General features: G+C 47.4%; 1 protein-coding gene across 1 annotated transcript in view; it reads left to right on the top strand.

Annotated features, from left to right (window-relative positions):
- Positions 1-25215, top strand: part of NTN4 (netrin 4) — a 97058-nt gene that overhangs the window by 19731 nt on the left and 52112 nt on the right. Inside the window, exon 3 of the mRNA XM_065421132.1 lies at positions 21589-21867. Coding sequence (XP_065277204.1) covers positions 21589-21867 — 279 coding nt within the window. The remainder of the gene's footprint in view (positions 1-21588; positions 21868-25215) is intronic.

Here is a 25215-nt window from a genome sequence, read left to right as displayed (position 1 = left end):
TACATTATACCAGAGACCAACAGAGGGGGCAGGTACTTAATTCATTTAGAAAAGACAGGGACTGACATAATGATTTTCTAGGAAAGCGATGAGGGGGAGGAAGACTTCGAGCCTGTTTAATGGTGTATTTGTTTTCTCTGTGTGAAGCGCCTCGGATGCTATTGACAGACAAGCACTTTGGGCCAGGTGGTGACAGGGCCTTTACTCCCCTCAGAGATCTTTGAACCAGTTCTCCAGGGGTGCCCAGGGGAAGAGGCTGGACTGTGCCACACTTGCAGAGAGCAAGCTGCAACATCTAAAGCAGTGGTCTCCAAACTTTTTTGATCGCGCACCCCATCAGTAAAAAAATTTTGAGTACGCACCCCCTGCCACGTCGAAGGGCCGGCTCTACCATTTTTGCCGCCCCAAGCAAAAAAAAAAAGGCACTCGGACTCCCGCCCGAACTGCCAAAGCAAAAAATAAAACAAAAAAAAAGGCGCTCGGACTCCCACCTGAACTGCTGAAGCAAAAAAAAAAAGCCGCCCGAACTGCCGAAGCAGCGCTGCTCTGGTGGCGCTCCTCCTGCCAAGCACCCTGAAGGATCCTCTTGTGCACCCCCTGGGTGCGCGCACCCCACTTTGGAGACCACTGATCTAAAGGACAGTGCAGCCTGCCCAGTGCACCTTTGCAATGGGCTCCTTAGATAGGGATTAGGCCTTGGGGAGGCACAGTCACTTTCTAACCTCTGCCCGGGGCAGGATGACTGCACTGCTTCCTACCTAGGCCACTGGCTAAATGCACCTGATCCTGCCCAGGAATGCCCCTCTGCAACTTCTGCTATACTCGCCTGCAGAATGGTCTTTTTGTCCTATTCTGTCCCTGGATTTTCTTGCATGCACCCATGTTTATGGCTGTTGGAGTTTGGCCCTTCACTTTACCAGCTATTGAAATGCAGCCACCTCTGGGATGGAACATGGCAAATGTGTAACCGTGCTCGGCAACACTACCCAGCATAGAACAGGAAGCGAAGAACATCGTATCCATCTGAAACAAGCCCTGATCCCGGGGCTACCACTGACAAGTGGCTTGGAATTTTTTAATAACCACAAGAAGTCAGGCCCTTGGTTTTACATCTCATCTCATAGCTAGCATCTCTTGCAACATTGTGCGCCATGGGTCCAGTATTAACACCTAGGGAAGACTGATTCGCCTATTCAGATTTCGGCAGCACACTAGTTTAACATGGAGGGCTCCCACTTTGTAAGATCTAGTGAGATGATAGCCCAGATTTTACTGCTGCTTCCCAACAAGGCCCCCAGTGGGCTGACATAGGACCATATCCTGACACCAAACTATGCGCAAAACTCCCAGGGTTCCATATCCCATGGCACCACCTATGTCACAGGTAGGAAGATGGTGGCTTCCACCTCTTTAATACATTTTCATTTTTATTCTTTCATTTGCATTTAACATTTTTCCTTTCCTATATTAGATGTCAGACACCATCAACTGGATGATTCTCAGACTTGCTTTAATTCTGCAAATTATAGACACAAAACTTTCAATTATATGCATTGACATTCTATATGACATTTCCCAGACCTGAAGAAGAGCTCTGGGTAAGCTCGAAAGCTTGTCTCTCTCACCAGTAAAAGATATTCCCTCACCCACCTTGTCTCTCTAATATCCTGGGACCAACATGGCTACACCAACACTGCATATTATATGGACTAGCATATTAAAAATATTTTGGGAAAATGTATTACTCTTGGGTTGCAAAGGAATTCCCTTGATCCCCTGATCCCCTTGCAGGTGTTCACTGAAACGCTCTAACTGAACACCCTATCTCGCAGGCTTGTGAAGTTGTGTGTCATGCTCGGAGGTTATTCTGTGGTTCTGGGGAGCGAGCCAGTTTTTTTTAATGGCACTGCCGCTGAACAAGCAAGTGCAGCTCTCTTTCTGTCTCATTCTTGGGATGAAGCTCCAAGCTTAGTTGATCTCACATACACTAAACAGGTACCGCAGGCAGGCCAAACCTGAGAACATAAATCTTACTGGGGGAGGGCAGGGAGGGAAGAGAAAGCTGCCTGAGGGAAGAATATTTAAATATCATTTTTCTTGCCACGGACCAAAGGGGTTCTTCTGTGTCTGTTCTTTTTCCTATGCCATACAGTGCAGCCTTGCAAATTGTAACTTTTGAAAAGAAGAATCAGGATTAAAAGACTAATTGAAATGAAAACTTTGCCTTTAATGGTGCATATCTGATGATGCTATAAATCTAAAGGTATTTGCAAGCCAGAAAACTAAAACTAAGTGTATCTATATGTGTTTGATGTAGTCTCATGATAGTTACAATAAAAAGATCAAGCATTTTTTTTTATTTATTTATTGTAATAGTGTCTTGTAGGAAATTCTTGATTAAGCAAACTAAGCCATTTTGGGAACAAACTCTTTGTTCAAGGAGCAACACAGGTTAATCTGAGGTGAAGAAATCCAACAGTTTTGAGCTATCTGTACCAAATTGATATTTCTATGGTGTGAATGTTATTTATATGTGCAGTGTTGTTGTAGCTGTGTCAGTCCTAGGCTATTAGAGAGACAAGGTGGGTGAGGTAATATTTTATTGGACCATATTTTATTTTAATATTTATTTTATTTATTTTATTATAATATTTTATTCTGTTGCTGAGAGAGAGAGAGAGAGAGAAGCTTTCGAGCATACAGAGCTCTTCTTCGGGACTGAGTCCTGAAGAAGGTCAGACCTGAAGAAGAGCTCTACGTACCCTTGAAAGCTTGTCTCTCTCACCAGCAGAAGTTGGGCCAATAAAAGATATTACCTCACCCACCTTGTCTCTCATTTATTTGTGTAACATTTGAATGAAGACTAGCATGATCTAGCACTGTGCTGTACTGAGATTGTACCAACAAACCAGTGAGATCTTGAAGAAGAAGATATCACCCAGGGCCGGTGCAACCTATTAGGCAACCTAGGCGGTGCCTAGGGCACTAGGATTTGGGGGGCGGCATTTTCTTCGGCGGCGACCGGCATTTAGGCGGAGGGAGCTGGGGCAGGGGGTGCAGGGAGGGTTGCCTGCAGCAAGTAAGGGGGGGGGGCGGCACGCAGGGGAACTCCCTGCCCCAGCTCACCTCTGCTCCGCTTCCTCCTCTGAGCACGCCGCCCCGCTCTGCTTCTCTCCCTCCTAGGCTTGCGGCGCCAAACAGCTGATTGGCGCCGCAAGCCTGGGAGGCGGGAGAAGTGGAGCAGCAACGGCGTGCTCGGGGAGGAGGCGGAGCAGAGGTGAGCTGGGGTGGGGAGGGGAGCTGCCACGGGGGGGGCGCCTCAGGGCGGGGGGGGAGCTGCCGCAGGGCTCGGGGAGGGGGCGGAGCAGAGGTGAGCTGGGGTGGGGAGCTGCCGCACGGCTCCCCGGGCTGGGGGGGGGGGGGTGAGGAGCTGCCGCGGGGGGGTGTGTGCCTCAGGGCGGAGGGGGGGGGTGAGGAGCTGCCGCAGGGGGAGCGCCTCAGGGCGGGGGGGGGGGGGCAGGGAGCTGCCACAGGGCTCGGGGAGGGGAGAGGGCGCAAGGTGGAAGTTTCGCCTAGGGCGCGAAACATCCTTGCACTGGCCCTGATATCACCTAATTATTACCAGGTTATAGAGGTTTCTAGGGAACCCTTGAGGATTTTGTGTAGCTTTTACTCATGCATCCCTCAGGCAAACACCTGTTGGTTTGTGTGTGTGTAAGGATTTTCAAGATCTGACCCATACATTTTATAGTCTTTGAGGCTGAAAGCACTTTGAGTTTCATAAACCGCATATGGGGTGGTCCTTGGTATGAGTTGCATATATTTTTTCTGCATATTAACTCACCCTGTTGTGACAGCTCCTGATTGACCCATTGCTGATCACCTACAGCCCTCCACACCTCTGCAAATGTTTTATTACCCTAGATATTTATTTATAAAGTTGAGATATGTTAGTTCCTTGAAACTATGAAAACAAACAAATTCAAACACACAAACTAAATAAATAGAATATTGTGATCAATCTTCTAAAGCCACCAGAAAGATCACTTATTTCAAATTTTTGGAATTTGCATCTGATTTTTGTTAAAATTGTTTAACATTTAAATTGTGAGGCAGGAATTATGGTTTGTTTGCCTATTTTTATCTCTGTGTTATAAAGGTTACAGAAGGGATTGGTGGGAGTTGTCTGAATGGTCGTCTTTGTCACTGGATGAAGCAGCCACCTATCATAAAGACCACAAAATGTGTCATCTCTATGGTGTCTCATTGATGGATTTCAATGAACTGCCTTTGTTCATGCAATAGGAATTCTGCTGTGCCATAAATAGGGGTTGTCTGCAGAGATCTAGTGCTTTCCATGACACATAAGGCAACATTTATGGTCCATAGTGAGCTTAGTGATTTCTCAAAAAGTCCAATCTGTATGATTAATCAGTCTTCTGATTTTTTCCCCATGGTGTCCGATCTCACATTAATAATGCTGAAGTGCACAATGTGAATGTGCAAACACAGGTAATGTTAATACTTTTCACTGGAAAAAGAGAGGCATCTCTCCTGTAGAGTCCACTTTATCTGACAGGCAGGCAAATAAATCCTATATTAGAGGAGGACTCTATGAGCAATACCTGCCCACTTTAAGCTCTCTAAACTTCCTACATCTTGTTAATCATTTACAGCTTCTGCCAACATTTTTTTTTACCCAAGGCATGATGTACATTTCATAAGTTTCTCTTTTAGTTGCATTTAAAGTTCAGGTGGATATGCCAAGTTAGTCAGATGAACCATTGGTACTTACAAAGAAAAGTTAATTGCTGAGTGGGAAATGTTATAAGTATTTTATTATTATCAGCATTATTAATGGGAGCAGAAATTCATTAGGTTAGATCTTTGCAAAGACAAAAATGGTTTGATAGGAAAGAACTAAAACAATGTAAAATAAAACTGTTGAGAGATGCTGTTGAGTCAAGTTCAAGATCTTGGCCTTTATCTTCAAAGCACTCAATGACCTGGGCCCAGCGTATCTAAAAGTTTGGCTAATGTTCTAATATGACAACCATGGTTAGGCCCAGTGGAGCTTTCAGCCGTAAGAGTGAAGCTTGTCTGTGCAGGAAACAGAGCATTCTCAGGGGACGTCTGAGACTGTGGAACAAACTCTCCCAGGAGCTAAGGACTGTCACAAATCTCACCACAATCTGCTCCAAGGGCAAGGTACACTTCTTCAACCTGCCTTCTCTAATGTAAACATTTAGCCAGTATGTACCTTTTAAAAAATACCCAAACCCTTCCACAACAAAACACTTCACCTCTGATACTGTGGTGCTGAGGGCAATATAAAAACCCGTGTAAAATAGAATAGAACTATGTTGGAGGAAATCATTTGGCTGCTGTTTAAGAGCCATTTTGGTCTATGGTCAGAACAGGAGACTGACAGTCAGGATGCCTGGGTTCTGTTCTTTGCTCTGCTACTGCCAATGCTGTGTGGCTTTGGGCAAGTTACTAAACTTCTGTGTCTCAGGGCAGGTCTACACTACCCGCCTGAATCGGCGGGTAGAAATCGATCTCTGGGGGATCGAATTATCGCGTCTCGTCGGGACGCGACAATCGATCCCCGAATCGACGCTTCTACTCCACCAGCGGAGGTAGGAGTAAGTGCCGTCGACGGGGGAGCCGCGGAGGTCGATTTGCCGCTGTCCTCACAGCGGGGTAAGTCGGCTCCAATACGTCGAATTCAGCTACGCTATTCGCGTAGCTGAATTTGCGTATCTTAAATTGACACCCCCCACCCCCGTATTGAGGACGTAGCCTCAGTGTACCTATCTGTGAAAAAGGGAATGATCATCTGTAATTCACAGGTGTGCTGTGAAGGATAACAAATTAATACTTGTCAAGCGTTGTGTGATGCTTGGATGAAAGGTGCTCTACATATGTACCCATTACTATGAATTATTACTACAGTGGAAGTCTGGCTCCTCAGGACGGGGTGATGCAGCAGAACTTGGAAGTTACGCTGTTTACAGAAGATGTCAGGATGTCCACTTCCTTTAACAATCCCAGCTGAGACTATCATAGGCTTGCTCCTAGGCACATACTTTACCCCAGCTACATAGAGACGAAAGTGTATATTTTGTGACTGTGGAGATATGTCAGTCCCTGATTGTGCCAGGGCAGAGAAGTCTGCAATTCTCATCACCCATGTTCAAGAAAGATTAATTTAAACTGGAACAGGCAAAGAGAAGAGCTACTAGGATGATCAGGAGAATGGAGGAGAAACAGGTTGGCTTGTTTAGTCTAGCAAAAGGATGGCTGAGAGGGGATAGGATTGCTCTCTATATTAGTGGGTAAATACCAAGGAAGGTAAGAACTAATGTATATAAGTTGGCCATGAACAAATTCAGGCTGGAAATTTAGAAGAAAGCTTCTAATCATCAGTGGGGTGAGGTTCTGGAACAGCCTCACAATTGGAGTTGTGGGGGCAAACAACTTAATTAGTTTTAAGAGCGAGATGAACAAATTTGTGAGTCCACTTGTATGACGGGATTGCGTGTGATGGTAGCAGGCAGGGCTCAACAGCCCCAGATTACTTCTGGTTTATGTCTTATGTTCCGACAAGTTCATGCTTCAGGGTTTCAGGCGGCCACCTGCAGGGGTCAGGAAGGGATTTCTCCTCCCCACCGATCCTTTGTCCCTCCCATGTATTCTGGGAAGGTTTTTTTTTAATTTTCCTCTGAAGCAACAGGGATGGCCACACATAGATATGGGACAATAGGCGCGTGCAGGGCCGGTGCAAGGAAGTTTTGCGCCCTAGGCGAAACTTCCACCTTGCGCCCCCCCCACCCAGCTAACCCCACCCCCCCGTGGCAGCTAACCCAGCCCCCCACCCGGGGAGCCCGCCACCCGCCCCGCCTGGGGAGCCCCCCCCCCCCGCAGCTACCCCCCTCCGTGGCAGCTAACCCCGCCCGGGGAGACCCCCCCCTCCACGGAAGCTAACCCCGCCCGAGGAGCCCGCCCCTCTGCAGCAGCTAACCCTGCCTGGGGAGACCCCCCCCCCGCAGCAGCTAACCCCGCCTGGGGAGACTCCCCCCCCGTGGAAGCTAACCCCGCCCGGGGAGCCCGCCCTCGCAGCAGCTAACCCCCCCTGGGGAGACTCCCCCCCGCGGCAGCTAACCCCGCCTGGGGAGCCCACCCCAGCTCACCTTGGCTCCGCCTCCTCCATTGAGCACGCCAGCGCCGCTCTAATTCTCCTCCCCTCGCAGGCTTGTGGCACCGATTAGAGGACATTTAGAGTGGGGGCTGTGTGCTCAGCGGAGGAGGCAGAGTGGAGGTGATCTGGGGCGGGGAGCGGTTCCCCTGTGCGACCCCCCGTTACTGCGGGCGGCCCTCCCCGTGCCCCCCCCCCGCCCTAGCTCACCTCCACTCCACCTCCTCGCCTGAGCGGGCTTATAGGCACCCCCAACCACTAGGCGCCCTAGGCAGCCGCCTAATTTGCCTAAATGGTTGCACCGGCCCTGGGCGCGTGGGCCAAGGTTCTGAGGTGGCATTCTCTCGCTCAGGTGTTTGATTGGCTGGTTCTTGCTCACATACTCAAGGTCTAACTGATTGCCATATGTGGGGTGGGAGGGAATTTTCCCCTGGGTCACATTGTCAGTGACTGGGTGGGGGGAGATGCTGCCTTCCTGTGCAGTGCCTGGGTGCAGGTCACTTGCCAGGATTATCTGTGTATATCTCACTTAATCATTTTGCTGCCATTGCAGGGGCCTGAGGCATTGGTGCAGCTTCATCCCTTGTATACTCTGCCTGTGGCACATAATAGTCTAGTTGCCTGTGGGCTGTAATACTTTGGTCTAATTTCAGTTGTTGGGTTTAGTGTGTGAGTGCTGGGTGATGCTGGTGACCTGTGAGATACAGGAGGTCAGACTAGAAGATCTGATGGTCAACTTCTGACCTTAATCTCTGTGACTCTAAGTCTCAATTCTTGATTACCCAGAGATTTCCCACCCTTATTTACAACTGTATAGTTTCACTTTTGTCTTTCTTTAATGTGTTGGTAGGTCTATGGTTGTAATTACCGCTAACGGGCAGGTGCAGAGAGAGGAGCATGGAAACAATCTCACCTGTGAGGCTATTTTGCATCTATACAAGAACTAAACAAATAGCCCAGATGTGAGGCCAAACTTGCATTTTAGTTTGGGGAGGGGTGCAGTAGAGGGGGCAGGAACCCCTTTGAAGTGGGACTGCCTGGCTGGGATGGGTTTCCACAGCGTTCCCTCACCATGGTGGCTAAGCTTTCATTTTACTTTCTATTTAAAAAGCTTAATCGGTCTTTTTTTCCCCTCGCAATCCAATTTCTTGGATGAAAGTTGAAAGCAGCCACTGCTTCAGGCTCACATTATGGAAAGTCCCCATGGGCACACACGTTGCACCAAAACAATTACCATTTCTACAAATCACCTTAATTACCAGCTGGGCAATTTTCCGTTATGCTCACCCAGGGAGGTGATTGCTTTTAACTTTTACATCTCTTTTTTTATAAAGAGAGCTTAATTGGACCAATAAAGTCTCCTGTTTAAGCTTTTTCAAATAAGAAAAAATAAGGTTAAAAGCAGTTGCCACTCTGGGCTATTTCTATGGGGAAACGTGCATTATTGTAAGAGGAGCTCTGGGGTGAGGGGAGGGTGGTATCTGTGGGGCAGCAGCAGAGGGGGTAGTCTGTAGGGTGCAGGGCACTGGAAACCTGATTTTCAGAGGAACTGAACACCCCCAGCTTCAGATGAAGTCCTTGGCTGGTGCATTTTGGTACACTTGTGAAGCCCAAGGAGACTAGGGTCAGGTGTTTATGGGATTAGCATCAGGACGAACCCAGAGGAGGAGTGCACAGGAGAAAATGGGTTTCTGGAAGAGAACCATGAATTACCATAGATTACTGTGAATTACGTGGAAATACTCAAATCGCTTGCCGGTGCACACTGGGATGTCGTCTATGCTGGTGTATAGGCATTTTTCCTATAAATTTCCCATCATTGCCGCCACTGGTGGTAGTGCCACTGGTGGGAACACTAGTGTAGAAAGGGCTCCAGGGGGACACTGACACTGTAAGCCCCATTTTATTTGACCTCGCTCAGAGTAGGCCTATCCACCATGGTAGGTAACATGCTAGTGGCTGCGGGTGCCGTGTGTATGGTCTCATCCTAGCAACTGCGGGCAGAAGCAGCAGTGGGAAATGTATGGCAAAAAATCCTAGCGTCGACCAGACCATGCTGTCAACCTGTATTTTTATTGAGCGATGCTGCTGGGATCATCTAAACTACAAATAAAGTCTTGAATAGAAATAATAATCTTATGTAGGGCAAAGCCTGCCCCTCTGTATGGGGGACTTGGATTGCAGCCGAGCTGCACCAGTACTACTAAGCAGGGAGTGGGAGGATGTGGGGGTGCATGCAGGGGTCTGCACACCCATGCACTACAGAGCAATGCTGGGGCAGGCCAGGAGAATGGGCTGGTGTGCAAAGTATTTGCACTGAACTGCAAGCTGGGTCAAACTTAGCCTTATCTTTACGGGTTTGTGCATTCACAAACTCAAGCTTATGGCAATGCACAGACATAGGCTGGTGCTGTTCACACAGCTGCAGATCCTGTGGCCTGGGGGTAAGGATTCCTTCTTCCCCTGTCCCCTGCAGAATTCCTTAGCACATGGCTGACCTAGTTACTTACTGGGGCTATGTGCAGGGCTCAGGGATTTAGGGGGAGATTTTTCAAGGCCTGAAAGGGAGTTATGTGTCAAATACCTACTGAAAGTCAGTGGGAGTTGGGTGCCTAATGCCCTTTCTTTTGAAAATCTTCCCCTCAGCCGTTAATGCTTTACATGGTCAAGCGTTAAACAGACTTTAACTAAACTAGAGATGTCACAGCAACACGGTGATTAAATGCAACCCAAAAACATGGTCAGGTTAGGTATATTTATTCCTAATGCCAGGGTACCAACAAAAATGATAGATTCCTCTAATGTAAACTTGACAATTTTTGTTAAATAATTTATTGTACATTTTATTCCCTCTTATTTATCTGTGTATGTTTCTTGTTTCTTCTCTCAGGCCTGGTCTACACTTAAAATTTATACTGGCATAGCAAAGTTGGGCAGGGGTGTGAAAAAATTACACCTCCTAGTGACTCAGCTATGCCGACAATCCCTGAGTGTAAATGCAACTGTGCTGGCAAAAGAGTGCTTCTCTCTGCATAGCTAATGTCATTTGGGGAGGTGGTGTTTGTACACTGGAAGAAAAACTTCTTCCTGCATATGCTGCATCTACCCCAGAAGGCTATGCCGTCATTGTGTAGACATCGCTTCACTTTCCCTTCTGAGAAAATAGAAAATCTTACATACTTTTCCTATTGCAGTTTTTTCCTGTGTTCATATAAGATACATAAAAGGCAATAAAAAAAGAATGAAAACTAAATGGGATCAACATTCAACCGTACCAAATGCCAAGGATCCGATTGGGAAGATTTTTAGTAGAACAAAGTGGTTTATATTTAAATTTTCAGCATGATCTTTGTTTACCATTTGGTACAGGTGAGATTACACAATGCTGGCACCGGCCTGCATCCTTTTGGATGCTGCAGCATGCTTCTCCCCATTTATATGAAATACACTGATATGTGTGTGCAGTCTCTCTTCGCTGAGTGTACATGTACAGGACGAGTTGTGAAGAGGAAGTGTCCTGAGGGAGCATGCACAGGTCTCTTAAAGTGATGAATCCCGAGATAGGACATGTGCATCCAAAAACTCAGGGCCCCCGTTTTCCCACTGTAGTATGAATTCCTTATATTAGTTTCGATGGCAGTCCCTGATATCCTGCTGGGAAAGAATCAGGTCCCAGGAGGTCAGGTTAATGGAAGCTCTGGTGACCTAAACACACCTATGAGTCATCTGGAAAATCTCGCTATCTGTACAGTAACTCCTCACTTAAAGTCATCCCGGTCAACATTTTTTTGTTATTAGGTTGCTGATCTATTAAAGAACATACTTGTTTAAAGTCATGCAATGTTCCATTATAAGGTTCTTTGGCTCGCCCCGTTCCGCCTGCCCACCCGGCACTCCTGCGGGGAGCGGGCTTGGGGTGTGGGGGCTTGCCCTGCTCCACCCACCCGGCATTCCAGCAAATCTTTTGCTGTTTTTGTTGATTTCCTCAAGCAACTTTGATTTCAGAGCCTATTTGTTGTGTTCTCCGTGCCATTTTCCTTCCCACTGTAGATCTATAAAAAGCTGCCCTTTTATTGCTTCACAAGTGTAAACATACTTGGGTACTTGCAAAAAGGCTTTTATGTACTTATAAATGGAGATTATTATGGTACAGGCTGGTTACTTGAATGCAGCACATTCTCAGACATTGTTTTATTTACATGTTGGGCTGTGTTGTCACATTTGTGGAACTGCAAGCAGATAAGGCTCTTTGTCCATGAAAAAGATTAAATAATCATTAGCTCAAGTATCACCCATTCAAGTGTGTGAGGGAAAGGGCTGCTCTGCTGCATATGTAAGCAGGGGATGTAAACTTTCCTGGCTTATACGCTACCCTGGTGGAATTGAGTAGTGAAAGGATCCGAGTGCTCACTCTCACTCCCTTTACCCAGAGGCCTGCCTGACCTCAAGGACTCCGCCACCACTCTCCTGTGTCGCAGAGTCCTCGTAACCCCAACAAGGCTTGGCCCAGGATTCCTGGTGGGCTCGACCCCCAATCTTGTCGTGGTCACTTAGGACATGGGTCAGGTTATCCCCACTCTGGGGTGCTCTCTCCGCTCTGGATGCTTCCCTAACCCACTCATGATTGTCGGGGCAGCAGGTTTGTATAATTTTTGGTGGTGCCCAGAACAGGTCCAAGTCCCGCCCCCAAACACCTGCCTTGTAAGCTAATATATATATTTTAAAATAATGTAAAAATGTGAGAGGTCTGGGGTGGGGTTGGTGATGAGGGGTTTGGAGTGTGGGAGGGGCTCAGGCAGAGGGTTGGGATGCAGGGGTGAGGGGTTCACGATGCAGGAGGGGGCTCAGGGCTGGGGCAGAGGGTTAGGGTGCAGGGGGATGAGGGCTCTGGCTGGGGCTGGGGATGAGGGGTTTGGGGTGTGGGAGGGGCTCAGGGCTAGGGCAGAGGGTTAGGGTGAGGGCTCTGGCTGGGGGTGCGGGCTCTGGGGTGGGGTGGGGCTGGGAATGAGGAGTTGGGGTGCAGGCACGCTGCCCTGGGGCTGGGGCCAGAGAAGCCAGGAAGCCCCCTCGCCTCCTCTGTGCTGGGTGCCAGGTGGGGGGCCTGCCATCACATGTGTGTGCCTCCTCCCCTGCTGCTGTCCCTCACTGTAGCCTCACTGGGGGCGAGGAGTGGGGCTACCCCCCAGCGGGGGGCAGGAGCGGTGACTGGGGGGGGACTATGCTGGTGGGGGTCCCGCCGGAAAAGGGAAGGGTCTGAGATGGAAGGGCAGGGGCAGGGTCAGCCTGCCTTGGCACTAGTGGATGGGGGGCACTAGGACCCTGCAGCAGCAGTTGATGCCAGGAGGGAGCCAGCAGAGCGGCAGGGTGGAGCTGCAGGGGAGAGGCAGGGATGCTCAGGGGCCTGGGGGAGGCGCGCGGGGGCAGCAAGTGGGGCCAGGGGACACTCGGAGGAGGCGCGCGGGGGCAGCAGGTGGGGCTGGGGGAGAGACCCTGTCCCAAACATTGGTAGAGCCAGGCCCCCGGGCGCTGAATATTGCTGGAGCCTGGGCACCACAGGCCCATATAACTCGCCACCCCGATGATTGCATATAGTTCAAACAAATACAATTTATTAAACAGCAATCCATTTTTAAAAATAAGGAAAAAAATCGGATAGGTTAAAGGAAAACACTTAACGCAGCTCTGTGGCACGGGGACATCACAAACAGCTGTCTCTGGAATGTCAGGGCAGTTCACAGCCTGTTCTTCACACGTCCCAGGTCTCCTTCCCAGGCCCCGGCTGTGCTGCAGGGATGCCGTGGATCAGTCACTTGCTCTGGTGGTGGCCAGATGCCTTCAGGCTCTACATGGCAGGACCCTTCTTCCCAGCGTCACTCCTCTAACCCCCATTGGGGTTATGATTCCCCCTCCTCCTCCACCCCCCCTGCCAAATCTGGCCTGCAAGACCTCTTGGCTGGGGAATCTCCCTGTGCTGGGCTCTCTGCCCAGGGTCCCCCTCAGTCTCTGTAAACTGCAGCCCAGTACAGCTGGGGTTGGTTAATTTCAGCCGAGCCTCCCTTTCTTGCCAGCCTGGATTTGAGCCAACAGGTTAGTGAAAGGGAGAGCCAGAGCCAGGGGGAAGAGGCATTCGCCTGACCTGAGCTTGGCGCTGCAGGGAGCCAAGAAAGTAGATTTAAAAACAAAAATCCGCTAGCCGGACCCCTTCCCAATCCCCCCGCTTCCAGGGTTTGATTTCTGAAAACACCTGGACAGCTAACCCCAGGCCAAGCCCGGGGAAGGAGTAAAGGAAAGCCGAAATCAAGCTAGCTCCACCTTTGATCCTGTTGTAAGGGCTTTATCCTTGGAGGCACGGTGCCTCCCACCCCATTGGGCACATGGCCCTGTCTCATCCCATCCCACCCCACCTTTCATCTGTGCGGCTCTCCTTGCCAGCTAACCTCTCCTCCCCCCGCCCTGCCCGCTTCATTAGCCATCTTTCCCTGCATCACAGGGTGCGCTACCTACTACGGAGCAGCGAGAAAGAACACATTTGGGTAAAAACAAGCCCTGGCTAATGTGCTGCTCTCTCCAAAGTGTGCCTGGCTTTAGCAAAATATCTAATTAGCCTCCACAAACTTCTTTTCCTCGCCTGCAGATTATGGTGATCTCAGCCCAAGAAGCTCTGGAATGCAATTCCTTCTGAAGACCTGCTCAATTGAGACACAATGACATTGACTTGGTGTGCAAAAGAATGTAGTAAGAAAAGCATGGAATGGATTTTGTTAACACTGTTGAGCTGCTTGTGAATGATTTTGTGACTATACTTGCCTGGGCGCATACACAGAGATATAATTCTCTGGAAATTTTGTTTAGAGACATTTTTGACTCCTTTTGAGTGCTTAAACAGCTACATCTAGCGACTTTTCAGGGTTTGTCTGGTGACTTCCTGCTATGTGGAGTTGGCAACACCATAGGCGCCAAGTCCGTGGGTGCTCTGGGGCTGGAGCACCCACGGGGAAAAATTAGCGGGTGCTCTGCACACACTGGCAGCCAAGCTCCCCTCCCCCCACCTCCTCCTCCTCCTCCCCTGAGCGTGCTCCTCTGCCTGCCTCCTGTTTGGCAGCGTTAGCACGCTCCGGGGGGGAGGGGGAGGAGCAGGAACGTGGCGCGCTCAGGGGAGGAGGCAGAGAAGAAGCGGGGATTTGGGGAAGGAGTTGGAATATTGGCAGGGAGGGGGCGGAGTTGGGGCGGGGACTTTGGTGAAGGGGTTAGAATGGGGGCAAGGAAGGGGTGGGGCCTCGTGGAAGGGGTGGAGTAGGGGCAGGGCCAGGGGCAGAGGTGGGGTCGAGCACCCACGGGAAAGAGGGGAAGTCGGCGCCTATGGGCAACACTGCTTTCTCCTTAGCTTGGCCCCACTCTGGCCCAGGCAGTTCCAGCTCACACGGAGGATGGGACCCCCCTGGCCTCCTGACTCCTTCATTAACCTGCCTGCCCTGTCAACCAGACTGATCTGAAGTGTTGGCCTCTCCCCATTGCCCCTGGGAACTGTCAGTCTCAGAGTCCTGATCTCCCACCGACCCTTCCCCTTTCTTTTGGTACTGGGAGCTAGCCAACCAAACCCCCCTACTAAGTTTTAGTAACAGGCCAACTGTCCCCTTACACATAGGAGACAGAAGAAATATGCACATGCACAGTAGGTTTTTTTCTTAAAGGGACAGTGAGCCTAAATCTATATGATATTTGCTACTTTTTTTTTTTTTTTTTTTTGCAAGTGCATTGGACTACAAAACAGAGCTGGTTGAAGAATTTCCATTGAAACTTTTTTTCCAATAAAAAATTGGGTTTCCAACTAAACTAAAGTATCACAAAAGTATCTGCTTTCTGTGGAAAATTTTAATTTTTTGTAAAAAAAAGAATGAAAACCAAACCATTTGGCTGAAAACCAAAATATTTGGAGTCTGAAATGCTGCTGCAATGCATTATGGGAGTTGTAGTTCATGTTCCTGGTGCTCCCAGTTTCCTCTGTGAGCTTGGCTCCCCAGCTGGTCTTCACCTACTATGATGCACAGCCTCCCCTCACTAAGAGAGTGCATTCTGGGAGATGTAATCCAACCTGGGAGCCTGGCCTATAGAGGAGAATGGGAGCATGCGGCACCAGAACTACAACTCCCATGAGGCACCTCAGCAACATTTCCAAATTGAAATATTTCAGGTTGTGGATGAAATATTTTGGATTTCAATTTTTTGCTGAAACTTGAATATTTTTTCACTTTCATTAAAATATTCCCATGGGGAGGAGGGCATTTTCTGACCAACTCTACCATGAGGTCTTTTTAAAAACCGGTTTTGACTGTATGTAGAGTTGCTCCCAAGAAGATGGAAAATCTCTTGTCTCAGTTTTAAAAGACTGCTGTATCGACATTGCTTTATATCTCATTTATAAGACTAATGATCCAACAGAAGAATTTCATGTGATGTGGGAGGAATGTATCTCTTATATAAAGAAAACACAGATGTTGAACTGACAGATGCACAAGATTCATTGATTTCCATGGAAATGTTCCAGATTTACACTGGAGAGAGTTCAAAATCAGGCCCCACAACAGGACTGACATGCAGGCAGGAAAGACTGTGCATGCCTGTACTCATGATCCTGGTGAATCCATGCCCCCTGGGTTTATGGTTGAGGGTTCAGTTGAATTCAGTTTTAATTGTCGTAGTTCTTGTTTGGGGGCCCAGGTAAACAGACTTACAGACATGGTGAACGCAGTATTGCCAACCCCAGCTGTTCAAAAATCCTGGGTCAGGCACCAGTCAAATGCTGAAATTCTCCTGAGTAAATCAGCTAATAATAGCATGATGGATGTGGAGTTGCACTGTTATACTTTATTAATACTATACGATGACCTGGTGATTGGGGTACTGTATTACTATATTGGGTTAACTCAACAGGGATGTTGGGAAAACAAGCAAAATGGGGAAACAATGGCTCATAGTAAGCCACCCACAGTAAACACTTGAGGGTTGTTACAAGATAATGGCAGAACCATTGGCTTTGAGGAGTCTGGCTTGACCTCTTGTGGAGCCTACCAAACTGGTTCAGACAAGAAGGATAAAAGCCCAGAAACTCACAAAAACAAAGGATCCCTAGCGGGTTTTAAAGGGACTGCCTCTCTACAGTTGTTGTTGAGGAGCTGTAAGTCTGTCTATATGGGCATTGCTGGGGCATTTGAAGAAGTTAGGTCTGCCAAGGCTATCATGAGGGATGGGAAGCAATATAGGTAAGATAGATCTGCATGTAGATAGTTGTTTTAAAATCCTTTTATCTAAATGCTTTGTTTGTACTGTTGAAATTAAACAAGACTTTGGTTTAAGAAGGCTATGTGGTCGCTGTACTCACCTTTGGGGTCACAAACTCTTGAAAGGAAGAACCTCAGGTGCCAGAACCCAATCAGACCTGCAGGGTAAGCACAGTCAGTCCTCCGAATACTGAAGCCTAGGGTCCATTTTGCGAGTTGGAGAATCATATGATTCCACCCCAGAAGTGGTAAAGGTCCGAGGCCTAAGACCTGAGGGGGTGCACACAGAAAGATCAGGAAGGAGACATTGGAGCAGCTAGCCCTGAAAGTGTGACAATTAGTTATTAATGAGACAGGATGGAGTGAACCAAGGGATACACTAGAGTTATTGCTGAGAGGTGATGGAATAAGTCAATGAGCTTGACAATTGAACAGAAAAATCCAGCCAGGAAATGCATTCTTGTTCTTAATATACTGCATCTGGAGGTTCCAGCTCGATTGGCTAGCACAGAGAAGAGGATTACTGTTTATATGGCAATTTGGGTTTTATTTTGTGTTAGAGAGAACTTGCATTTTATTACAATGAACCGAGTAGTGGGGGGTGTTTATTAAGTTAATGATTTTAAGGCCAGATTCACTAGTATGCGCCAACTGGTCTGCACTGCTCCAATGATGAAAAGCAGCAATAAACCTGGTGTAACTGGCCAGTTAAGCTGAGTTTATGGCTGTTTTGCATCACTGAAGCAGCACAAAGCAGCCAGAGTATACTGATGAATCTGGTCCTTAAAGTCTACTGGGAATTAGAGATAGGAGATCATGTTTAGCATCACTGTATTCAAGCAATCATAAAAAGAAATGATTGTAACCTTTTAAGAACCAGGATGAAATACTGGATCCACTGAAGTCAATGATAAAACTCCTATTGACTTCAGTTGAGTCAATATAATGAGAGGTTTTTTCCTTTTAATTGTCAGTACTACAGTTGTAAATATTGACCACATGCTTGGTTTCAAATGGGCTTGGCAGGCAAGAATAATTGAAAATGATGGGAATAAAGAACCATGCCTGTAGCTACGTCTAGGATGAATTATTCCCTGTTTCATATTTCCCTCACTACTCTGATCTGAACCAGAAAAGACTTTCAGAAGCTATTTGTGTTGATCTTTAATCATGAGGAACCCAAAGTGTTAGTTTTTACTGAAAATTCTCAGCCTGCTTTTTCCATCACCTCAGCTAAAAGGAAATGAATGTCTAGAACCTGGATGTTTTCCAGCCAATTTTTTTTCCATACTGAAGGCATCTCATGTTCATGAAGCCCAGAAAATGCTATTGTGGTCAAAATTATAGAGTTTTAAATTTGGGTAAATAATAAACCCTGGGGATGTGTGCAGGTCCTGACATTGGGATGTGTTTGGGTTTGTGTTCGTACCTGCCTGATTTAGTTTTTTCTTCTGGATGAGTATAAAAGAGGTGGGGTGTTACTGAAAGAGAGACAAAGGCCCTTTGAAGCGCGTAACTAATTATTTATATCCCTCATCCCAGGCACAACACTTTTACTCATGGTGAACACAACTCACCAGCCTGTCCTCCCACTGCCTCTCCCACCCTAAACCAGTCCCTTTCTTATGGTCTGTTAGGTAAAGGGAATTAGGTCCTTGACTACCTTTAAAGCTGCCAATTGGATGATGGGTGCAACTTGGCACAAATGTGCTCTGGATGCAGAAGCAGCACATGCACCCATTGTTCACTTTGCACTTGTCAAAGCCCGGAGCTGTGGTATTATGTGCTTTCTAACGTGCAATGTCAGGCACCGGGATGTCCAAATCGCTGCTGTCACCAGCACACTGATTGCTGCCACATTTGGCACGCTGACGAGGCGCACAAAGCACACTGCCGCCATTCAGCTCAGAATTGTAAAGAGCTCTAAATCTCCTTCCATCCCCTGACAAGGCTTCCTCTGGCTGGAATTTGGCAGTTCTGGAAAAATGCCAGGTCATGGCCAGAAAGGGAGCCCAGACAGCTCTGGGGGTGAGAGAGCCAGGAGAGGCAAAGCCAGCAGTCTGGTGAGTTGGCAGCACCAGGAGCCAGTATTATTATTTCCTGCATAGAGTCATTCTTTTAAAGTTACAGTTTAGCTGGTTAGTTACTGGTTAGCTGAAACAACCATGTCCTTCAATAACAGTAGGGTTGTTTTTTTAAAAAGGCCTGGATTATCTATATAGCTTGTTAGCTGGTTCCCCCATTATCCATCAAGGGTGGAGCCCAGGAAAAAGAGACAGGGGACCAAGTAAGAGACAAAGTGCCAAGGACTGCGGGGAGAACAATTTAGCATCTGGCGCACCTAAAGTGCTTCAGCTCCCCTCATGCATCTTGTATTCTGCCTCTTCTCCAGCTTCCTCCCTCCGAACTCCCCCACTGCTGGGTAATAACATACTTGGTGTTTACAGCCCACTCCAGACAGGAATCTAAAATCGCTTAATAAACATTCATGAATTTAAACACCACCAGTGAGGTAGGTGGAGTATGTTTAAGGAACCCCATTTTACAGCTGCGGAAGCTGAGTGTTAGAGCACTGTGCTTATTTCCCAAAAGTCACACAGGAAATTTGTGGCGTGGCTGGGATTTGAACCCAACTTTCTTGATATCCAGCTCTGTGGTTTAACTGTAAGGCCTCCTTGCCTGAGACCTTCAGAGAATCAAAATCATACTGTACATTGAAAGCTAATAATAATATTAAAGAACAACAAGCTTCTCCCTCCTCTGGGTTTCCCCGTATGTGAGTTCTGTGTCTGTCTAGGTTAGGCCTGCAGCTGGTGGTATGAAGGCTGATTGCTACACCCACATTGATTTCAGTGGGGGTCCATCCAAGCAGATTAGTCCACGTACATAGGTGCTATCAATAGCAGGATTAAGATCTGTGATTGTAAGGTCCCTGGGTCAGGGTATCTCACATTGCATCTTGTCGAGTGCTGAGCATATAGTCAACACTACACTAATGACAGTGTTCTTGATCACACTTCATATTAAGGGTACATGTGTACATTTATGAATGGTTCATAAATGACTAATATCTTATAAGCATGATACATATAGGGGTAGTATGTATTATGGATGGTTATAAGCACATCAGTAAAAGGTTTTTAGATGTTTATAAACAATTGATAAACTATTCATTCAAATATAATTAAAATAATATTATTCATTATCTCTTTATAAGCAATTTAGAAATGTACCCTTAATATATTATAAAGTGTGATGTCATATCAATATTAATCAATTAATAGATGAAATACATTGCATGCTTGCTGTTTCTGGTATCACACTGTATAGACAACTACATTAATAAGTTCCTAATAAACCTCTTAAAAAAAACTAGTTATTTTTATCTAGTGCTCTCCAGTTAAACCAATTTTTGCCTTTCAGTCCTAATGAAGTTAAAATGAAGACTAAATGGTATTTCCTTAAACCTAAAAGGCCCCCAATTTTTCTTTCTTATCTCAGTCCTCTGGGTTATCTTCTTGCTGTCATCACTCACCACACCTAATCACTTTCACACTAGGAAGCACCATGGGTCAGACATGAGCCAAATATTTGGAAATCTGCTTTATTTGCCAAAAAATACACCCAGTTTTGGGAGTGGGGGTTAATAAGCAAATGGACAAAAGCTTTTTACATCCATTTTACATCCAATGCTCGCTACTTCAAGTAGTGCTTACTGTTGTGAGTAAGCCCATTGACTTCAATACTATTCATGGTAAAGTACTATGCCAAGTAGTAAGGGTGAAATCCTGGCCCCACTGAAACCAATGGAAAAATTCCCATTGACTTCAGTGAGGCCAGGATTTCACGCTAAGGGTTTGTCTACACTGCAATTAAACACCAGCAGCTGGCCAGTGTTAGCTGACTCGGACTCGCAGGGCTTGGATCCACGGGGTTGTTTAATTGCAATGTAGATGTTTGGGGTCAGGCTGGAGTTCAAGTTCTGGGACCCTCCCTCCTTGTGGGGTCCCAAAGCCTAGGCTGCAGCCCAAGTCTGAATATCTACAATTCAGTTAAATAGCCCCTTAGCCTGAGCCCCGCGAACCCAAGTCAGCTGGTACAGGCCAGATGTGGATTTTTAATTGCAGTGTGGACATACCCTAAGTCAGGGGTCGGCAACGTTCGGCACGCGGCTCGCCAGGGTAAGCACCCTGGCGGGCCGGGCCAGTTTATTTACCTGCTGACGCGGCAGGTTTGGCCGATCGCGGCCCCCACTGGCCGCGGTTCACCGTCCCAGGCCAATGGGGGCGGCGGGAAGCCACGGCCAGCACATCCCTCGGCCTGCACCGCTTCCCGCCGCCCCCATTGGCCCGGGACGGCGAACCGCGACCAGTGGGGGCCGCGATCGGCCGAACCTGCCGCGTCAGCAGGTAAATAAACTGGCCCGGCCCGCCAGGGTGCTTACCCTGGCGAGCCACGTGCCGAACGTTGCCGACCCCTGCCCTAAGTGTTTCCAGGATCAGGAAAAGATGAACAGGAATGCTTCTCCTCTGGATAAAACTTACTTTGCTACTCCACTACCTTGTAGATAGGACAGAGCACACTGGGAATCTCATTACTCAACTCATTACTTTCCTTCATGCACCATGGGGGACAGCTGTTCCATAACATAACAGAGGGCAACCCTTCCCCAGGTGTGATCAAGCTCTAAAAACCTCATCACATCTTACTGTCATATCAATTCCAGATGTCACAGACAGTCCAGTAAATCAAACCAGAGACAAACTGTTCAGAGAGTGCAGAGTTTGCAGACAACACACTCAGGGCCGGCTCTAGGCACCAGCGCAGCAAGCAGGTGCTTGGGGCGGCCAACAGATGGGGCGGCACATCCGGCTCTTCGGCGGCGGGTCCCTCAGTCCCTTTTGGAGGAAAGGACCTGCTGCCGAATTGCCGCCGAAGAATGAAGCGGTGCTGCCGAGCGCGACTTTTTTTTTCTTTTTTCTTTTTTTTTCTGCCGCTTGGGGTGGCAAAAACACTGGAGCCAGCCCTGAACACACTGCAAGCCTTTCAGACAACTCCAATTCACATCCCCAGTTCTTCTTTATTTATTTGTCTCTGCTTTTCTTTGTTCAGGTTATATACCGAGCTCTGTCACCACCTTATTCGGCTGAGGATCCGTACAGCGCTGAAGCTCAGGCACAACTGAAGATCACCAATCTTCGAGTGCAGCTGCTTAAGCGACAGGCCTGTCCCTGTCAGGGCAATGACCTGAATGCAAAGCCTCAGCAGTTCATACACTATGCAATCTATGATTTTATTGTAAAGGGAAGCTGCTTTTGTAATGGCCACGCTGATCACTGTGTACCTGTTGCTGGATTTATACCTGTCAAGGCGGCAGGAGTCTTCCATGTGGTATGTATGACCTGTGTAAGCTTTACCCTAAGATAGACAAGAAATACAGTAGAGTTGCTTTTTGTTTGCTTGTTTTTGTACATAATATTCATAGATTCCAAGCCCAAAAGGGACCATTGTGATCATCTTGTCTGACCTCCTCTATAACACAGGCCATAGAAATTCCCAAAATAATTCCTACTACAGCAGATCTTTTAGAAAAACATCCAATCTTGATTTTAAAATTGTCAGTGATGGAGAATCCACCCTGACCTGTGGTAAATTGTTCCATCAGTGGTTAATTACCCTCATTGTCAAAAATTTACACCTTGTTTCCAGTCTGAATTTGTCTAGCTTCAACTGCCAATATAATTTATGTGTATAACCCTAGTCAAATGGTATTCCCCAAAATCAAAACAAACTGAACCAAAGCAATGTTCTAATAGGGGATGGCTTAGTGATCTAAGCATCAGGTTTGAATTACTTTAACTTCCTGGTGCCATAGTTGAAAGCCGGGCAGGGTCAATTCAGATCCTCATCCTTCCAAAGAAGATAAATGACCTATCTGCAGTATATTATTGTGCCTCTCAGATGAAACCTTAAAAACTAAAGTCACTTTCCCCTTCCCCCCACCTTCCACCTAAACCCTTACTAAAAAAAGAGGAAATTAATACAATCTAACCAAATAAAACAGAGCAGAGTTTAGAGCCCCCAGAAGACAGAAGAGACAGGTTCTCCATGAAGTCTGCTTGGGATTTTGGTTTGCTATTACATGGAAGGCACTCAGATACTACAGTGATGGGTGACAATATAAAACCCTAAGACAGATAGATAAGCTAGATGCTGGCTCTGTATAGACTTTAAAGTTCCTAAAGTACTTGTTGTAAGAGTCAGACTTTTCACATTATTCTGCAGCAGGCTGTGCACCAGTTGGCTGCCATCCTCCATCCCACAGATGGCTGCATGTGTGTAGTTCGTGAAAGGCTTTGGGATCCTTTGCTGTGTTACAAACCGATTTATATGGATTTAAGATTTTTAAATGTGTGGTTAACATATAAAAGCATGTATCCGCCTTGCCTAGAGTGGAGTAGAACAGGGACACACTCAAAACAGGTGACACCTGAATCTGCAAGTCTAACTGGACTCTTTGAATGTTAACTGAAGGTTAAAGTAAATAAGATGTTGGTCACCAGCATTTTAACTATCTTGTCACCAAATTTAATCTGAAAACAGTGCATTAGTCACTAGAGGTCTGATCCAAAGGCCATGGAAGTCAAAAGGAATCTTTCCATTGACTTCAATGGACTTTGGATCAGGCCCTTGCTGAGGATGTCCTCTGCTTACTATCAATAGCACAACCATCTCAGGAAGTATTAAGCACTCTGGCATAAAAAAAGTGGGGAAAGGCAGGTTAACCAAATGCTATAGATGAGGAAATCTGACATCTGGCGAGCTCATTGGGGAAAGAATAGAACACTCTCATTTGAGTTAAATTATAGCCTCAAACATGAAGAAGATGGCATGTTTCCCTATAACAGAGCTAGTCTTGTCATCTGAAGATCCACAAATCTGAAAGCATGCCACAGTTTGGTAAGTCTGTTTCAAGTAGCAATACCCTGGTTTTCACAGCTGTTTTTAGAGTGAAATTCTTTGAAAGGAGCTGTTTCCTTGGGATTCATAGAATCATAGAATCATAGAATATCAGGGTTGGAAGGGACCTCAGGAGGTCATCTAGTCTCCTAATGCGGAGAGTGGACTAGATGACACATCTGAGGGAAGAGAGCAGGAGACTCCACCGATTGGAAGGCAAAAGATGCACTGTCCTAGGGATGAGGGTTCCACAACCACCACCCCCAAGAGGAGGAGGAGGGTGGTGGTGGTCGGGGACTCCCTCCTCAGGGGGACTGAGTCATCTATCTGCCGCCCCGACCGGGAAAACCGAGGTCTGCTGCTTGCCAGGAGCTAGGATACACAATGTGACAGAGAGACTGCCGAGACTCATCAAGCCCTCAGATCGCTACCCCTTCCTGCTTCTCCACGTGGGCACCAATGATACTGCCAAGAATGACCTTGAGCGGATCACTGCAGACTATGTGGCTCTGGGACGAAAGATAAAGGAGTTTGAGGCGCAAGTGGTGTTCTCATCCATCCTCCCTGTGCAAGGAAAAGGCTTGGGTAGAGACCGTCGAATCGTGGAAGTCAACGAATGGCTACGCAGGTGGTGTCGGAGAGAAGGCTTTGGATTCTTCGACCATGGGATGGTGTTCCAAGAAGGAGGAGTGCTAGGCAAAGACGGGCTCCACCTAACGAAGAGAGGGAAGAGCATCTTCGCAAGCAGGCTGGCTAATCTAGTGAGGAGGGCTTTAAACTAGGTTCACCGGGGGAAGGAGACCAAAGCCCTGAGGTAAGTGGGGAAATGGGATCCTGGGAGGAAGCACGAGCAGGAGAGCATAAGAGGGGAGGACTCCTGTCTCATACTGAGAAAGTGGGATGATCGATGAGGTATCTTAAGTGCCTATACACAAATGCAAGAAGCCTGGGAAACAAGCAGGGAGAACTGGAAGTCCTGGCACAGTCAGGGAACTATGATGCGATTGGAATAACAGAGACTTGGTGGGATAACTCACATGACTGGAGTACTGTCATGGATGGATATAAACTGTTCAGGAAGGACAGGCAGGGCAGAAAAGGTGGGGGAGTTGCGTTGCATGTAAGAGAGGAGTATGACTGCTCAGAGCTCCGGTATGAAACTGCAGAAAACCCTGAGAGTCTCTGGATAAAGTTGAGAAGTGTGAGCAACAAGGGTGATGTCGTGGTCGGAGTCTTCTATAGACCACCAGACCAGGGGGATGAGGTGGACGAAGCTTTCTTCTGGCAACTAGCAGAAATTGCTAGATCGCAGGCCCTGGTTCTCATGGGAGACTTTAATCACCCTGATATCTGCTGGGAGAGCAATACAGCGGTGCACAGACAATCCAGGAAGTTTTTGGAAAGTGTAGGGGACAATTTCCTGGTGCAAGTGCTGGAGGAACCAACTAGGGGCAGAGCTTTTCTTGACCTGCTGCTCACAAACAGGGAAGAATTAGTAGGGGAAGCAAAAGTGGATGGGAACCTGGGAGGCAGTGACCATGAGATGGTCGAGTTCAGGATCCTGACACAAGGAAGAAAGGAGAGAAGCAGAATACGGACCCTGGACTTCAGAAAAGCAGACTTTGATTCCCTCAGGGAACAGATGGGCAGGATCCCCTGGGAGAATAACATGAAGGGCAAAGGGGTCCAGGAGAGCTGGCTGTATTTTAAAGAATCCTTATTGCGGTTGCAGGAACAAACCATCCTGATGTGTAGAAAGAATAGTAAATATGGCAGGCG

Source organism: Emys orbicularis, chromosome 1 (genome assembly GCF_028017835.1).
Source record: "Emys orbicularis isolate rEmyOrb1 chromosome 1, rEmyOrb1.hap1, whole genome shotgun sequence".
NCBI classification, from domain to species: domain Eukaryota; kingdom Metazoa; phylum Chordata; order Testudines; family Emydidae; genus Emys; species Emys orbicularis.
The sequence above is the reverse complement of the archived record's forward strand: the minus strand, read 5'-3'. Positions and strand labels throughout refer to the sequence as shown.